The sequence below is a fragment of the Bos javanicus genome, chromosome 6 (assembly GCF_032452875.1).
Source record: "Bos javanicus breed banteng chromosome 6, ARS-OSU_banteng_1.0, whole genome shotgun sequence".
Lineage (NCBI taxonomy): Eukaryota > Metazoa > Chordata > Mammalia > Artiodactyla > Bovidae > Bos > Bos javanicus.
In genome coordinates this window covers 96,250,224-96,268,238 of record NC_083873.1, presented here as the reverse complement: position 1 = coordinate 96,268,238, position 18,015 = coordinate 96,250,224, and the positions used below count along the sequence as shown (strand labels likewise).

General features: G+C 37.1%; 1 protein-coding gene across 1 annotated transcript in view; it reads left to right on the top strand.

Moving 5' to 3' along the window:
• The window catches only part of PRKG2 (protein kinase cGMP-dependent 2), a 126,528-nt gene that overhangs the window by 25,309 nt on the left and 83,204 nt on the right, over positions 1 to 18,015 (top strand). Inside the window, exon 3 of the mRNA XM_061420593.1 lies at positions 14,605 to 14,771. Within this exon, the coding sequence (XP_061276577.1) occupies positions 14,605 to 14,771 (167 nt within the window). The remainder of the gene's footprint in view (positions 1 to 14,604; positions 14,772 to 18,015) is intronic.

Sequence of the window (18,015 nt, the reverse complement as noted above, 5' to 3'; positions counted from 1 at the left end):
TTTTTAGAGCTTTCTCTAAAAGGAGGATGTCCTTCTCTAAGCTCCAGTGATTGCTGACAGAATTCAGTGCCTTGTGGTGGTAGGACTGAGGTGCCCATTTTCTTGCTGGCTGTCAGCCAGGGTCTGCTCTCAATTCCTGGTATGAGATCTGCCCACAGTTCCTGGTCACATATGTCCTACACAGTGGCCATCTCCCAACAAGGCCACTAACTACTTCGGGCCACCTGGAGAATCTCTTATTACTGTTGGCTAAAAAGATGAAGTCTCATATAACATACACTGGCCAACCCTACCATCACAGTTGCCATATTCTGTTGGTAAGGAGCAAGTCCCAGATTCCCTCTCCACTCAAGGGGAGTGGATTACATAAGAGTATTACACCAGATGGATAGAGATCATGGGGCCATCTTGGAGTTCTGCATACCATACCAGCTCCTTTGCATCTCTGGTGTGAGATTCTCTCGCATAGAATGTTGGCCATGCTGGATATGTAAAGCCATATATAAAAAGCCCAGAGTCTTATACATGCATATTCATAGCAGCATATTCACATGATCCAAACGCCCATTGATGGATGAATAGATAAACAGAATGGAGTGTATGCATACGATGAGTTATTATTCAGCCTTAAGAGAGTTATTATTATTATTATTCAGCCTTCCTTTTCATACTACAATATGAATGAACCTTGAAGTCATTATGCTAAGTGAAATAAGTCAGCCTCAAAATAATAAATATTATTATTCCACTTTATTTTAGGTACCTAGAGAGTCAGATTCCTAGATACATAAAGTAGAATGGGTTTCCAGGGGCTGGGAGGAGTTATTGTTTAAGTTATTGTTTAATGGGTACAGAGTTTTAGTTATTGTTTAATGGGTGCAGAGTTTTAGTTTGGGAAGATGAGAAAAGTTCTAGAGATGGACAGTGGCAACAGTTGCAAAATATTGGGAATGCATTTAATGCCACTGAGCTGTGCACTTAAAAATAGTTGAGATGGTACAGTTTGTGTTGTGTATTTTACCGTAGTTGAAAAAAATTAATGCCTGAGGCTGATTTGACAGCATGTCCCTAAGTGCCAGGCTGTTTCAGATTCCATATAGGATGCTGGGAAGAAGGAATAAGAGTAATGATTGTCACTTTCCTGTATTTATTGGTTATCTTGTAAAGGACAATCAGATGTAGCAAAGTCTTGTGAAAAATGAACATCAATTGATTATTAATTAATCAGCTGCTAATTTCTTAATAGTAACTGATTGATTGCTTGTTGAGCCTTCAATGGAGGCTTGTTCCCAGCACTGTGGGAAAATAGAGGGAAAAAAGCAGCTTCTGACTCCCTTGTGTTTTCTTGTTTACAGCTGTAATTCTTAAGTGCAAATGCACATTGTAATCACCAGGGCAGTAGTAAAAAATACTGATGTCCTGGTGCAACCCCGAAGGAATCTGATTAAATCCGTTTGAGGTGAGGACCCTGGGTACAGGATTTACAGACGGTCCCTTGATGATTCTAATGTGCAGTGACAATTGAGAACCATTTTGTTATAGGAACAGGCCTTCCTGCAGCTGACCCCAGAAATATTCAATTTGACACTTTAAGAGCAATGCTCATTACTGACGTCTAAGAGAACTATTTACTATTTCTACCTAATTACCACGCAGCACAATGATGATAATGCCCATCATTGTGTGTGTCAGATTAACAGCCTTAGAAGCTGTGGTTGTTTTCAACATTTCATTGTTCAACTCTATTCTTGGATGCTCCCAGGAACTGGATCATCTGCACACATTTAAGAAAGGGAGAGAGAAATGTTGTAAGCATGAAGTAACAGCAAACATGATTAAATTACAACTATACTTAATTACATGGGCCATATAGAGTAAGAGGGTTGACAGGAGGAAGTCATGCTCATTTTCTGATTACCCATGGAATGACCTCATCTTTTCATGCTAGCTTCTCAAATTATAAACGTGTGCATTTGTTAGCTATTATTTCTTGTTGGTTTATTACTCAAAAAGTTTTGAAAGTGAAAAGTGAAAGTGTTAGTCTCTCAGTCGTGTCCGACTCTTTGTGACCCCATGAACTGTAGCCCACCAGGCTCCTCTGTCCATGGGGATTCTCCAGGCAGGAATACTGGAATGGGTTGCCATGTCCTCCTCTGGAGGATCTTCCCAACCCAGGGATCGAACCCAGGTATCCTGCATTGTAGGCAGATTCTTTACCATCTGAGCCACCAGAGAAGCCTTATCTTGCTTATTTTCTGTGCCTGTTTTGTGGGTGACTGGCATTTCCCATTTCCACTCTTCTCTCTGTACCCAGATTTTGTGAGCTGGAAATTAAATGTGCTTTAGTGTTAGTTCTGTTGAGTCCCTACGTTGTGCCAGATGCCATTCTGGATTTTAGGTAGAGGATGAGGAAAGGGTAGTCACACCCTTGAAGATCACAGTCTCTTTGGGGAAATTAAATATATTGCAGTCTTGCATGATTGATGTCCTAACAGATGGGTGTATGAAGGAGAGAAGGAGCACCATTTGCTTTGTGGGATCAAGGAAACCTGCATGGAAGAGCTGGTGTTGACCTGGGTTTTGAGGAGGATTGGATGGCTGGGGGACAAAGTAGCCTGGCACATCTGGAGATCTGTGAGCCTGGGGTACCCTGAGCATAGGGAGGCTGAACAGCCGAGGGATCTGGACTGTCAGAAGTTTTATTCACATCATGAAGAGTCTCCTTTAATAAATAGCAGTGGATATCAAGTATAGTACTTTTAGGGCTGTGTTAACTCAGAGATTTTTAAGTTGCTGGTAACTTGCTGACTTATAATAGTACCACTATCGCTTCTGTGATATATTTTATGTGCCAGGCCATATCATTAGTGCTCTGTATGGTTAACTAAGTTAATTCTCATAGAAATCCTGTGACCTGTGGACTGTGTTTATTGTCATTTTACAGCTGAGAAAACTTGAGATTAAGTGACTTGCCCAGGGTTCCCCAACTCATAAGGGACAGAATTAGGAATCAAGCCCTGGTATTACAGCTTTAGATCTTGGGCCCTCGACAAATATGCCTTATCATATGCTTTCTATTTGTATATACGAGTAAGCTATGAAATGCCACACAAGTAAATTTGCCTTGGCCTTTGTGCTCACAAGAAATACTTGACAGATAAGAAAGTAGGTGGAGGCCCCTGGTCCCTGCTGGGCACTGAGCTTTGTGCAAAGAAGTTTGCAAGACACATTCTATGACCTGACAAAAACAAACAGTGAGAACACAGGGCTGTAGTAAACAGGACCAGTGAAGGAAGATGGAGAGCCTGGCTTAACAAGAACTGTCAGTGGACTTTGACAAATTAAACTTCCTGAAGCAACCGAGAGGACAGGAATTTATTGCTTCAAAGAATGTTGATTATATAAGTTGGGGGTATAAAAGGATTACAAAAGGATTACCAGTGGACCTGCCACTGATGGGCGTCAATTCGAGATCCAGCCCTATTGGAGGAACTTTGAACTGAGCATAGGGTCTTTGCAGCGCTTCTTTGTGGTTTCCAGAACTTTTCCCATCCCACTCTTCCCCACACAAAAGCATGCTATGATTACTACTATTGCCAACTACGAGTGTTACTGCCATTTATTAGGAATATATTGGCATCTTATCTTAGTTAATGTGCATAGCATCTGTATGACATAGGTTATGATTACTCAGCTCTGTTTACAGGGGGGAAATCTGAGGTTCAGAAAGTTTAAGCGACTTGACCAAGGTCACGCAGCTAGGAAGTGGCAGAGCTGGAATTTGAACCTAGGATCTTCTGCCTCCAAAGCCATATACGCATTTTAGCTTTTAAATGAATTTTTAATTGATGTGCTCAAATCGTAAAATGAACACACCCATGTAACCTCCAAACAGATCAGGAAATAGAATCTTCCTTACCAGTACCTCAGAAGCCCCTCTGCTCCCTTGCAATCCCTAAACATTATCTATTTCAAATGCGTATGTGTCATGCCCCACTCTTTGTGACCTTATAGATTGTAGCCCTCCAGGCTCCTCTAGCCATGGGATTCTCCAGGCAAGAATACTGGAGTGGGTTGCCATGCCCTCCTCCAGGGGATCTTCCTGGCCCAGGGATCGAACCTGCGTCTCTTACATCTCCTGCACTGGCAGGCAGATTCTTTACCCCTACCACCACCTGGGAAGCCCATTTCAAAGGTAGCACTCGTATTATCAAAGATTACTCTGCCTATTTTTTAACTTTATGTTAATGGAATTATAGAGTATGGACTCTATGGAGTCTGACTTCTTTAGTTTATATACTGAGAGTCATTTATGATGTTGTGTGTAGCAATGGTTCACTATTATCATTGCTCTATAGTGCTTGTTGCATGACTGTGCCATCGTTTATCAGTTCAACTTATTGATAGACATTTGGTTGATTCTGGGGTTTCGCAAATTTAAATGATGCTTCCATGAGCAGTTTTGCACATATCTTTTTATTTATATATGATTTATGATGGGTGTATACCTAGGAGTGGGCTTCCCAGGTGACTTAATAGTAAAGAATCCACCTGCCAAGCAGGAGACGTGGGTTTGATTCCTGGGTCAAGAAGATTCCCTGGAGAAGAAAATGGCAACCCACGCCACTATTCTTGCCTGGGAAATCCCATGAACAGAGGAGCCTGGTGGGCTATAATCAATTCATAGGGTAGCAAAGAGTCAGACACGATGTAACAACTAAACAACAACGAAAATGCTTAGGAGTGGAATTGCTGGGTGGTACATTTTAGCTAAGTTCACATTTAATATAGATTGCCAAATACTGTGAGTAGTTTTCCAAAATGGTTGAACAAATATACACCCCTACCAGCATTGTATGAGCGCTGTTACTCTCCTTTATCACTGGCATTTAGCACTGTCAGTCTTTCTCATTTTGGCTGTTCTGGTGGCTGTGTTTATGGTATGTTTATGTTGTGCTGTCTCATTGTGGCTTTGACTTGCTTTTTCTTGATACTTAACAAGGGTGAACGCTTTTTAATTTATGTATTCTCCGTTGTTATCTGCTTCCCCCTGTAGCTTTGTAGTACAGCTGTTGTCATAAATCAAGTATCTATGTGTGTTTGGATGGTTTTTTGGTCTCTCTGTGCAGGTCCAAATGTCTTTTTGTCCATCTTTGTGCCATGAGTATAGTCTCTCAATTATTTTGATTAATAATAATTCTCGATATCCATTACTTTAAGTCTTTTAGTTTTGTTATTGTTCTTCAGTGTTGTGATGGCTCTTCTTGGGCTTTCTTATGACTAAGAATTTTATAAATTGCTTGTCAATTTTCATAAAAAATTTTTTTAAGATGTTATTGCGATTTCATTGAACCTGATCAATTTGAATACAATTGACATCATTAAAAAAATTGTCTTCTCATTCATGATCTGCTAATAGGCCTCCATTTATTGAGATATTCTTTCATTTCTCTTATTTTGTACTTTCTATAAGGCTTACACATTTTGTTATATATAATCTTATTTGGTTGATATTTTTGATCTTTTAAAAATGATGTCATTTAAAAATTTGCATTTTTACTTTGCTTCTGGGATATAGAAATACAACTGAATTTGCTTATTGACCTTGAATCCAGCAAGATTCTTAAAATCAGTTATTAATTTTGATGGTTTTACCTGTATATTCTTTTGAGTTTTCCATTTATATAACTATGTTTTTTGGAGAGAATGGCAGTTTTATTACTTCTTTTCCTGTGTTTGTATCTTTGATACACTTTTTTCCTTTTTCATTCTTTTATTCTCTTTGTATTAAATTTGCTCAGACTCTTTATTCAGGGTGAAATTGAAGTGTCCCATTTCTAATATCTGAAGGAAAGCATTTCCAGAAAATGATATGATACTTTCTGTTTTTGTTTTGTTTTACAGATTTAAAAAAAAATCAGATTAAGAAAATTCCCTTCTATTCCTAATTTACTAAGTTCTTTTTTTAAAAAAAAATTAAAACATATATGGGTGTTTAATTTTATCAAATACTTTTTATTCATTCAATAAGATTTTGCTATGTATTTTACTCCTTTACCCTTTTCATTTGATTAATTATGTTGATTTTTAGTCTGGTCTAGATGTGTTTGTTTTTGACCTTTGTACCTATCTTTATTAGGGATATTAATCTTTAATTTTTCTAGTAATATGTGTTTTTGTTATTAGGCCATTCTTGCATTAAAAAATAAATTGGAAAAAATTTCTTTTTTCTATTTTCTGGAAAAGATTATATAAGCTTAATAATGTTTTTTCCTTAAATATCTGGAAAACTTAAAGATAATGTCACCTAGGTCTAGAATTTTCTTTGTGGAATAGTTTTTATCTATTTATTGCTAATCAGATTTTCTTTCTCTCTCTTTTAAATTTCAGTATGGGTATACTGTATTTTTCTGGGGAATTTTCTTTTAATCTAAATTTTAAAAATAGTTATTTATACTATCCCCTCATTTTTCATATCTGTAATATCTACGGTGACGTCTCTTTTCTCATTTCTAACATTAGCAATTATTCTTTCTCCCCACCCTCCTAACTTCCCCCCCACCACCCCATTCTGCATGAATTTATCAATTCTATTAGGCTTTTCAAATAAAGTATTTTGAGTTGTTTTGATTCTCTTCTTTGCACTTTTTCCTTTTGTGTTATTTTCTGCTTCTTTTTTTGTTATTTCTTTTCCCTTTTTTTAAGCTCAGTTGCTTTTCTTTTTCTAGCTCTTTAAACCACTTTCACTTAAGTTGCTCATTTTTAATCTGTTTTCTTTTGTAATCTGTTTAATAATGTAAGTTTTCCTCTTAGTTTTGAATAAACTGAATCCCACAAGTTTTGAAAAAACACATTTTTATCATTTATTTCAAAATTTTATCTGACTTCTTTATGATTTAATCTTTCTTAATCAGTGGGCTGTTCAGAAATATATTACTCAGTTCTCAAACATTTGAGGATTTTCTGATTATTTTTTATTGATTTTGTCTCTGATCTCTAGCTTAAATTTTTAGCTTCTATTGTTTTCAAAGAATATGCTTGTATTATTCAATCTTGTGAAATTTGTTAGATTTGCTTTATGATCCTCATATGGTCAGTTCTCATGAAGGTTCCACGTGTAATTGAAAAGAATGTATATTCTGAATTTGTTGGAATACAGCTTTTTAACATGTCAGTTAGGTCAAGAGATTAAGTAAAGTTTGATAGTCAAGTGTTTAGATCTTCTATTTTCTAACTAATTTTTGCCTGCTTATTCTATTAGTTACTTAGAGGGATGTATTAAATCTCCCAAAATGGTTGTGTTTGTCTATTTCTTCTTTTAATTTTGTCAGTTTATTTTTGTCAATTCGATGATATCTAATTAGATGGATAAAGATTTAATGTACCTTCCCGATGCTATCAATATAAAATATTGCTCTTTATTTCTAGAAATAATATCTTTCATTAAAGCCTACTTTCCTGTATCAAGGAAAATTTTCTTTACATAGGCAGAACTTGTTTTATTGTGCATTCACTTTATTGTACTTTAAGATATTGCATTTTTTACATATTGAAAATTTGTGACAAGCCTGTGTCCATCAGGTCTATAGGTGCCCCATTTTTCCAACAGTTTGCTCACTTCATATCTTTGCAACACAGTTTGATAATTCTCACAGTATTTCAAACCTTTTATTACTGTATTTGTTATGATGATCTGTGATCAGTGATCTTTGATATTACTACTGTGAGTTACTGAAGTCTCAGATGATGGTTAGTATGTTTTCGCAAGAAAGTATTTTTTAATTAATGTGTGTACATTTTTTTTAGACATAATGCTATTGCACACTTAATAGTCTACAATATAGTGTAAAGATAGCTTTTATATGCTCTGATAAACCAAAAAATTTACGTGACTCACTTTGCTACAATATTTGTTTTATTGTGGCTATCTGGAACTGAACCTGCGATATCTCTGTGGTATGCCTATAATTGGGCTTCCCTGGTGGCTCAGACTATAAATAATCTGCCAATAATGCAGATGACTGGAATTTGATCTTTGGGTCAGGAAGATCTCCTGGAGAAGGAAATGGCTACTTACTCCAGTATTCTTGCCTGGAGAATTCCATGGACAGGGGGTTTTGGCGGGCTACAGTCCATAGGGTTGCAGAGAGTTGGACACGACTGAGTGACTAAAACACACCCATGCCCATAGTTGGTGTTTACATAGTATATCATTTTCTGCCTTTCTATTTTGAAGTTTTCTATATCATTATATTTAAGGTATACCTCTTATAAGCAACATATATTTGGTATTTTCTTTCTTTCTTTTTATCAATCTGACAACCTGGTCTTTTAATTGAGGTATTTAATGTATTTATATTTAGTGTAAATAAAAATGTTTGGGTTTAACTTTAGCATCTTACTATTTGTTTCACTTTGATTTCTTTTTTCTCTACCTCCCATTTTCTTGAATTAAGTATATTTATTATTCCATTTTCTCTTCTGTTAGCTTTCTAGTTAAACATTCTTAGACAAATCTTGTTGGAGTTACCCAAATTGTAACATACATTCTTAATTTATTCAATTTCCAATATAGATGAATACTTTGATCAATACCAAGACCTTAAATTTATATCAGCTCCATTTTCTGATCATGCAGTTTTGGCTCTTGTTTTCATACATTTATCATGTATTGCAAACTCTACAAGGTATTATTCGTATTTTTTGAATATTTATTTTGATTTATGTGGCTGCACCAGGTCTTATGAATAGTTGTGGCATGTGAGATCTTTTATCTGTGCCATGCAAACTCTTAGCTGCAGTGTGTGGAATCCAGTTCACTGACCAGGAATTCAACCCAGGCCCCTGCATTGGGAGCACAGAGTCTTAGCCCCTTGACTACCAGGGAAGCCCCCTCTGCAAGGTATTATTATTACTCTTTTATGAAGACGAGCTTCCTTTAGTCACCCACATTTTACTTTTCCCATTGTTTCTTTCTTCTAACATCTGGGATCATTTTGTTCTCTGTTAAGTCTGTTGCCAATGGAATTGTATTTGGAATATGTATTCACTTTCCTTTAATTTTTAAAGGCTCTTTTCACTGAGTAAAGATATTGAACTGGGCACTCTGAAGCACTTTGAAGATATTCCATTGTCTTTTGGTCTCCGTAATTTATGTTGGCAAGTAAGTCAGTCCTATTATTGGTCATTTGAAGGTAATAACGCCTGTTTTCTCCAGCTGCTTTATACATTTTTCTTTTGTATTGGTTTTCAATAACTTGGCTATGATGGGACTAAACATGCTTTTTTCTGTATATGTTTTATTTGGCATTTGTTGTGCATCTTGTCCATAGCTTGATACGTTTTCACTGGTTTAAGAAAATTCTTAGATATGATGCATTCATAGATTGTTTCAGACTAATTTTCCCCCTTTCTTTGGGGCCCAGTTACATATATGCTCAACTTCTCTATCATGCCTTATATATCTCCTGTATTTTGCTTTTGTTTTTATTGTTCTTCTCTCTATCCTAGATTCTATCCAGTCTTCTATCTGGATATATTCTGCCTGCCCATATTCATTTTCTAATCTTTATCAGCTGTGATTTATTAGATTTTAAACCCATCTATTGAGTTCTAGACTTCAGGTATTGTATGTTTAAATTCTAGAATCTCTATATGATTCATAAAAAGATTCATTTTCTCAGTTGACATTTTCCATTTTGTCCTTGATTGTCTTAAACATAGTTATACTAAAGTTTTTACCTGATACATCCAATTTTTAAATCTACTGTGGATCTGTTTCTGTTGTCTTTTTCCTCCTCATATTCATCCATTTGATCTTTTCTCTTGGTATGCCTGGTAATTTTTTATGTCGTGCCAGGCACTCCATATAGAAAAAAATGTAGAGAAAATTTGAGCCCTAGATTTTGTGAACATCTTACAGAAAGATTTACCTTTGCTTCCCATAGGCAGTTAAGCGAGGGCAAATAATTTTAGCCAAAATAGAATCTGTAGTTTTAAAGTTAGTTTTTTGTTTTTTTTTATTCCTGTTTGGGTCAGTCTTTACTTCTACGTTACAGCTCTTTTGATGTCCCATCTGTAATCCTAGGTTTACTAGGATCTATCTTGGTGTGTCTTAAACACTGACTTGTGTCTTCCAAACTCTTTGAGGCTGCCAAAACTCTGCTCAGTGCTGCTTGCAAATCAGTAAATGCGTTAGAGGGAAGAGAAGAGGTGAATGTCAAGATCATGTTCTCTTGTTGATCATCCTTCATCAAGCTGTTGCTGTGTTGATAGGTCTCCAATGCTATCAAGAAGGTTTGTAAATATATATTTCAATCAGCTTTTATACTTGTTTTATGTGAGCAGGGAGAGCTGTGCTTATAATGGCTGGCCTATATCATAGTTAGAGAAGGAGTGGCAAAGGTCATACACTTAATCACTATTGTATGTAGCTTCGTAAACAGATAATTCAAGACAAGACTCACTTGTCCAAGAATTTATGAATTACTTTGGAGAAAAACTCATAGAACTCTTTTCTAAAAGTATATTACAATGTGTTTATGTATTAAACTAAGTTAAACGAATCTAGAAACTCTTTGAGGCTATGGACTATGCTTAATTGCTTTTTATGTCTTTAGTAAATGCTTTTTAAATTTGTTGAGGTGAATGGGCATGAAAACACGTATTATAGGAGTTTGGGATAGAATAAAAGGGTGTGTGGGCTACTGTATGCAGGCAGCATCAGTCATAAGGGATTTCTTGTTAGATGTATAATATTTGGTAGGTCAAGGGGAAAAGAAACTAAAGTCAAGGAGAAAACGTGTGCCAAGTCTGAGGATGAAGCTGGCAGGCACAGGAGACCATGAGGTTACCAGTCTATCTGTAACAAAGGATTTGTTCTAGGGAGTAAGTACTGGATGTATAGAGTGGATGCATATGATGAGAAATGTGGGAATACCACATTGTGGGATGTTAATTTTCTTCTATGGGCAAAAGGCTTTTCATAATACTTCCATGCAATGTTAATAGAAGCTAAGCCAAACAAAGAAATACAGAAGACGTTGAGGTTTGGAAAACATTGATTTAAACAGATTTGTTTACTGCAAGATTTCTTTGAAACTTTAAAGTGTGCATGGTGAATTCCCCAAATTGTCTAAACTCAACAAATTTTTGTTTATAAAGGAACAGTGCTTCTGGGAACATGTTTTGGGAAATTGGGATATATGGGCATTGAGGAAATACTTGATGGAATATGACACTAGCATGAAAGGCTTGTGAAAGCTGGAGATTTTATGATATTGTTCACAGATTTCCCCCAAGAAGAGCATCTTGCAAAAGTCTTTTTTCACTTTATATTAATTGAGTGAATTAATGGTTTTAGTGGATAAAGGAAGAATGAGATCAGAGTGAAGTCAGTTTTTTATCAAAATTAATCTGATAGAGTTGGACTATAAAGAAAGCGGAGCACCAAAGAATTGACACTTTTGAACTGTGATGTTCGAGAAGACTCTTGAAAGTCCCTTGAATTGCAAGGAGATCCAACCAGTCCATCCTAAAGGAAATCATTCCTGAATATTCATTGGAAGGACTGATGCTGAAGCTGAAACTCCAATCCTTTGGCTACCTGAATTGAAGAACTGACTCATTTGAAAAGAGCCCGGATGCTGGGAAAGATTGAGGGCAGGAGGAGAAGGGGACAACAGAGGCTGAGATGGTTGGATGGCATCACCGACTCAATGGACATGAGTTTGAGTAAACTCCGGGAGTTGGTGATGGACAGGGAGCCCTGGCATGCTGCAGTCCATGGGGTCACAAAGAGTCGGACACGACTGAGCAACTGAACTGACTGAACTAAATTTGATAGTGTGGTATAGGATGTGTTTTTTTTTTTTTTTTTTTACCAGTTTTTTACCAAAATTAATCTGATAGTATGGTATAGGATGGACTACAGGGGTAAGTAATTACCACTTACAGGGGTAAGTAATTACCATGAAATTAAAAGATGCTTGCTCCTTGGAAGAAAAGCTATGACCAACCTAGACAGCATATTAAAAAGCAGAGACATTACTTTGCTGATAAAGGTCTGTCTAGTCAAAGCTATAGTTTTTCTAGTAGTTATGTATGGATGTGAGAGTCGGACCATAAAGAAAGCTGAGTGCTGAAAACTTGATGCTTTTGAAGTGTGGTTGTTGGAAAAGACTCTTGAGAGTCCCTTGGATGGCAAGGAGATCAAACCAGTCCATCCAAAAGGAAATAAGTCCTGAATATTCATTGGAAATACTGATGCTGAAGCTGAAACTCCAATCCTTTGGCCACCTGATGCGAATAACTGAGTCATTGGAAAAGACCTTGATGCTGGGAAAGACTGAAGGCAGGAGGAGAAGGGGCTGACAGAGGATAGATGGTTGAATGGCATCACCGACTCGATGGACATGAGTTTGATTAAGCTCTGGAGTTGGTGATGCACAGGGAGGCCTGGTGTGCTGCAGTCCATGGGGTCTCAAAGAGTCAGACACGATTGAGTGCCTGAACCGACTGACACGGGTAAGAGATTAGAAGCTGAAAAACCAAAAGGAAGCTGTTAAAATCATCCAGACCTAAGAATTTTTTTCTTGGATGTGGTGACATCCTTGGAAGTGGAAACTAAAATGGATAACAGTGATATTTTGTAAAGAGAACTTACAAGATTTGGTGATAGATTAAATGAAAGAGGAAGGAAGTTTTCAAGGTACTCTGAGAGTCTGGATGACTCTGAGGCTGAGGGAGTCACTATAGGGAAGAAGGAATTTCTATACAAGAGTGTTTTGTTTCCTTCATGGAGCCTATGACTTGATGAAGAGGATCATAAAGTACTAATTCCATGAACTTTTACTTTGGATTGGAGAACCTTCTTTCTTTCTTTTTTTTTTTTCAATTTGGCTGCACCATGAGGCATGTGAGGTCTTAGTTCCCCAACCAGGGATTCAACCTTAGGCCCTGGCAGTAAAAGTGCTGAATCCTAACCACTGGACTTCCAGAGAAATCCCTTGAGAACTTGCTGTGTAGAAAAAATCACAATTTTTAAACACAAAGCTAGGGATGGGAGAGAGTTTGAATGAAAAATACAGGACAAAACCCTGATTGAAAAAAAAAAAACAACAAAACAAAACACTGTATTTGAGTGAAAGCAAATATATTGTGTAAAGTTTCTGACTTAGCCCACAAGGCAACTTTTCTTCCAGCACATAATTCTAAGATAACTACCAATATAATATGCTAATTAGAACATTTTAAATTTATGGTGATGATGATTAGGTAATTGCTTTGAGCTACTTCTTTTCCAAAAGAAACTGAAGTGTTCTAGGATTATCAACAAATGGACCTCTGATTTGGGGACTAAATATGCTGTGAGATTGTAAATGTAGGTTCTGTCTAGTCTAGGCAAAGTAAGGGTTAAAACATAAGCAAAACCAAACTATCACCATCACCGTCTATGTCTGATCAAACCTTATGAGTCCCAGGGGAGGCGACTTCTCCAGCTCAGAATAAGAAAGAGATGGAATGGAAGCAGCACAGACTTCAGACTCATAGACTTAGATTTAAATCCTGGGGCGGGGGGAAATAGTTGCTTTTCAACTTTTAGTCTGTGTGTGCATGCTCAGTCCTTCAGTCGTGTCCGACTCTGCGACCCTATGGACTGTAGCCGGCCAGGCTCCTCTGTCCATGGGATTCTCCAGGCAAGAATACTGGAATGGATTGCCGTGCCCTCCTCAACCCAGGGATCGAAGCGCCATCTCTTAAGTCTCCTGCATTTGACAGGCAGGTTCTTAACTGCTAGTGCCACCTGGGACGCCCAGCTTTTAGTCTACTTTTCTAAAAGTAGAAATAGTCACTATCTCACAGAATAGTAGTGAGGGTTAAATAAGATAAAAATGACTAGCACCATAGGAATTAGGTAAGTACTGTGTTATAGTCTCTTACATAACCTTCTATCTATCAAATAGACCTGCCCCTTTTCCATTTAAAAATCATATGGGCCTTAGTATTGCACCTAGAGATCTTGAAGGTTGCTACATTTGTGATGATGACAATTAAAAGTGATGATGAAATTGATTTCATCATGATTAACAGAAAAATATTCAAAAATATTTTCAAAGGATTTCCACATAATGAATGGTAGTTATAAGGGTCAAGTGTTGGTGGAGCTAGAAAAGACTTTTTGTCCATGCTGGAAAAGTTGTGAATTGTTGTTTTTGTTATTCAGTTGCTAAGTCGTGTCTGACTCTGGTGCCCTGTGAACTGCAGCACACCAGGCTTCCCTGTCCTTCACTGTCTCCTAGGGTTGGCTGAAACTCATGTTCATTGAGTCGGTGATGCCATCCAACCATCTCATCCTCTGTCACCCCCTTCTCCTCCTGCCTTCAGTCTTTCCCAGCATCAGGGTCTTTTCCAATGAGTCAGCTCTTCGCATCAGGTGGCCAAAGTATTGGTGCTTCAGCTTCAGCATCAGTCCTTCCAATGAATATTCAGGGTTGAAATCCTTTAGGATTGACTGGTTAAAGTTGTAAACACATGGGTAGTAATATTAAGAATAAAGATGTTTTTCACTAATTGTAACTCAACATTTCCTTTCCATTACATCAGTGAGAAGAAGCTCATTACAGATGCCCTTAATAAAAATCAATTTCTGAAGAGACTGGATCCTCAGCAGATCAAAGACATGGTGGAATGCATGTATGGGAGAAACTACCAGCAAGGGAGCTACATTATTAAGCAAGGAGAACCAGGAAACCATATCTTTGTACTGGCAGGTGGGTTTCACAGATTTTTACAGTTATCATATAACAAATATTTGCCTATTGTTTAATGATTTTTTGCACATATTTATAAAAATGCAAAATTGGTTGTTCTATTTGTAGAAAATATAACAGATTGAGTTCATGAAATAATAATATTTGTTGGTCGAATCATCCTGATGTTAATAACTAATATTTATAGAATGCTTTCTATATGTCCAGCATCCTACTGAATATTTAATAGAGAGATCTTATTTCAGCTTACTAATTCTGTTAGGCAAGTGCTAATATCTTCATGTTACTAATGTGGACTATGTCACAGAAAGGTTAAGTAACTTACCCAAGGCCACGCAGCTTATTAGTGGTGGAGACAGAATGCAAATTTAACAATCTGATTTGAAAGTTCATACTTATTAATCATAGTGACACTTAACAACTTCAGAAAGGTGTTTAGAATATTCAGAATGCCACTGCTTGTGCTGACTTTTTACACTGTTGTACCATGAAAAAGAAAACAGTTATTTTTGTGGCTCTGTTAAATAGTTTGGTTATATCCCAATGATTTCAAAAGATCGTTTAGTTGCATTTAACCAACAGCTGGACTTCCTACATGGTGCACACAATAGATAAGTCAAATGAAATGCCTTAAGATTAAGGCTGGTGTATTTAGAACCATTTAAAGAAATTCCTCCATACCCGATCACTTGAACATGCTTCCATGCTAGGTAGATCATAATAGTTAGAAGGAAAAGGATTTACTTCTCAGATGCATGTCAAATGCATATCAAATCTTGTAGTGGAATTCAACAATTTTTTTTTTTGATACAGAAGTAAGAAATTATCTGAACAGGACTTGTCGTTATTGAATGCTCTGTCAAATTCTGAATTGCCTCAACTTTTTGAGTTTAGGGAAAAAAGTTAACTAGCTTGCCCAGATGGACTGATAACCTGGAATGTGCTGTGGCCTTTTATTTTGCTTCCTGGCCATCTAAACAATGCTTTTTCAAATTTATAAATTTTTATTTATGGTCAAATATGATCAAAGCCATATTTGGGTTTTGGGAGTTCTGAGGGAGACATGTGAATAAGACATGATTTCTATATAATAGGCTTCAGTTTCATCCACCTCATTAGAACTGATTCCCAGAAAGAAAAACACCAATACAGTATACTAACACATATATATGGAATCTAGAATGATGGTAACGATAACCCTGTATGCGAGGCAGCAAAAGAGACACAGATATATAGATCAGTCTTTTGGACTCTGTGGGAGAGGGTGAGGGTGGGATGATTTGGGAGAATGGCATTGAAACATGTATAATATCATATGTGAAATGAATCGCCAGTCCAGGTTCGATACATGATACAGGATGCTCGGGGCTGGTACACTGGGATGACCCAGAGGGATGGTATGGGGAGGGGAGTGGAAGGGGGGTTCAGGATGGGGAACACGTGTACACTGGTGGTGGATTCATGATGATATATGGCAAAACCAATACAATATTGTAAAGTAATTAGCCTCCAATTAAAATAAATAAATTTATATTAAAAAAAAGAAATGATTTTTATGGGAGGTTACATTCTGGTAAGCGGTACAAGTTTAGACAGATCTGTTTTTAGCAAGGAGGGGTGAAAAGAATCACAGAAACTAAGAAACAAAGAGGAGCAATGCTTTTATGATTCTTGTTTCCTTGAGGCCTTAGGTGTGGAGCAAAAGTTGCCTATCCAAACAAATTAATATGCATGTATTATTCTATCAGATTTCCTGGTTGTGCTAGTGGTAAAGAACCCTCCTGCCAATGCAGGAGACGTAAGATATGTGGGTTCGATCCCTGGGTCAGGAAGATCCCCGGAAGAGGGCATGGCAACCCACTTCAGTATTCTTGCCGAGAGAATCCCCATGGACAGAGGAGCTGGCGTGTTACAAGTCCATGGAGTCGCAAAGAGTCAGACATGACTGAAATGACTTAGCATGCACTCACACATTTTCTTCTATTGGTAGTGTGGTAAAAGGTTGTTTTCTATATTTTGATTCTTTAAACTTGACAGTTTCATAGTTACTAGTGTATTATTTGCTGTATACATGTTTGTAGGCACACTTAAAATTATAGTCATCCCCAAGTAATTATTCTACCCTAGAAGTGAATTGTATTCTTAATTTAGCCAGCCTTCAAGTTTTAGGAATAGGTGACCCTAAGCAATTTCCCCCTCTTTCAGCTTTTTTCTTGGATATTTCACTTCTGCTTTAGCAACACTAGAACACTCAGGCAAGAGTAGATAGGTGCTTAAGTCAACCAATATTTATGAAACCTGCTAGGAAGGATTAGAAACTCATGTTAGCTTGTCTTGTTCCTTGCTAGTGACTCTGATGAAAGGTTTGGGGAGAGAAGGGGTTGAAAAGGTAGATGTCAATATCGATATAGTTACTGAAGTCAGGGCTATAGCACACATGGAAATGAAAATTGGGTGATTTCATATTTGAATTAATTACAGTGTTATCTAAGAGTTGGATTGTGTGATTGAACTGATTTAGCAAATTAGTTCATTATTCAAAATCTCCCCTTTATAAAATATAGCAAGAATACGAACTAGTAAAAGCATACTTAGCTTAAACTTTTGGCATTCTGTATCATGTTCAGTGTGGTTCAAATCCCATGAGCCATAACCAATTAGGAAAACACTTGAAATGCATAAAGATCCATGATAGCAACTCAGCAGTACAGCTAAGTGGTTTTGATGGAATAGAATTTGGTTATAATGAGAAATTATTAAATTGCATATCTAACTTATAAGATTTAGAGCCAAAATGGAGTTTATTTCTTACTAGAGTGTAAGTTGTAACAGAGTAAATATCTTCTCTGTTTTGTCTGCCCTATCTGTCTGGCATCCAGACTAGCTCCTGGCACAACATAGGTATTCAGATCAGGTGCACTGAATGAATGGGTGGACAGAGCTGACCCAGAGCTGTTGTACTTAGCTGTGAATTAGGAGAAGGAAAGACCAGTTCTTCAAGGGAAAGAGAAATAACCCTGCCATTTTCTTCCTCTAAGAATATAGGTCTTATTACGTATGGTTTTAATTAGCTAATGAGCTTCCCTGGTGGCTCAGACAGTAAAGAATCTGCCTTCAATGCAGGAGACCAGGGTTCAATCCCTAGGTCAGGAAGATCTGCGGAAGAAGGGAATGAATACCCATTCCAGTATTCTTGCCTGGAGAATTCCATGGAGAGAGGAGCCTGGTGGGATACAGTCCATGG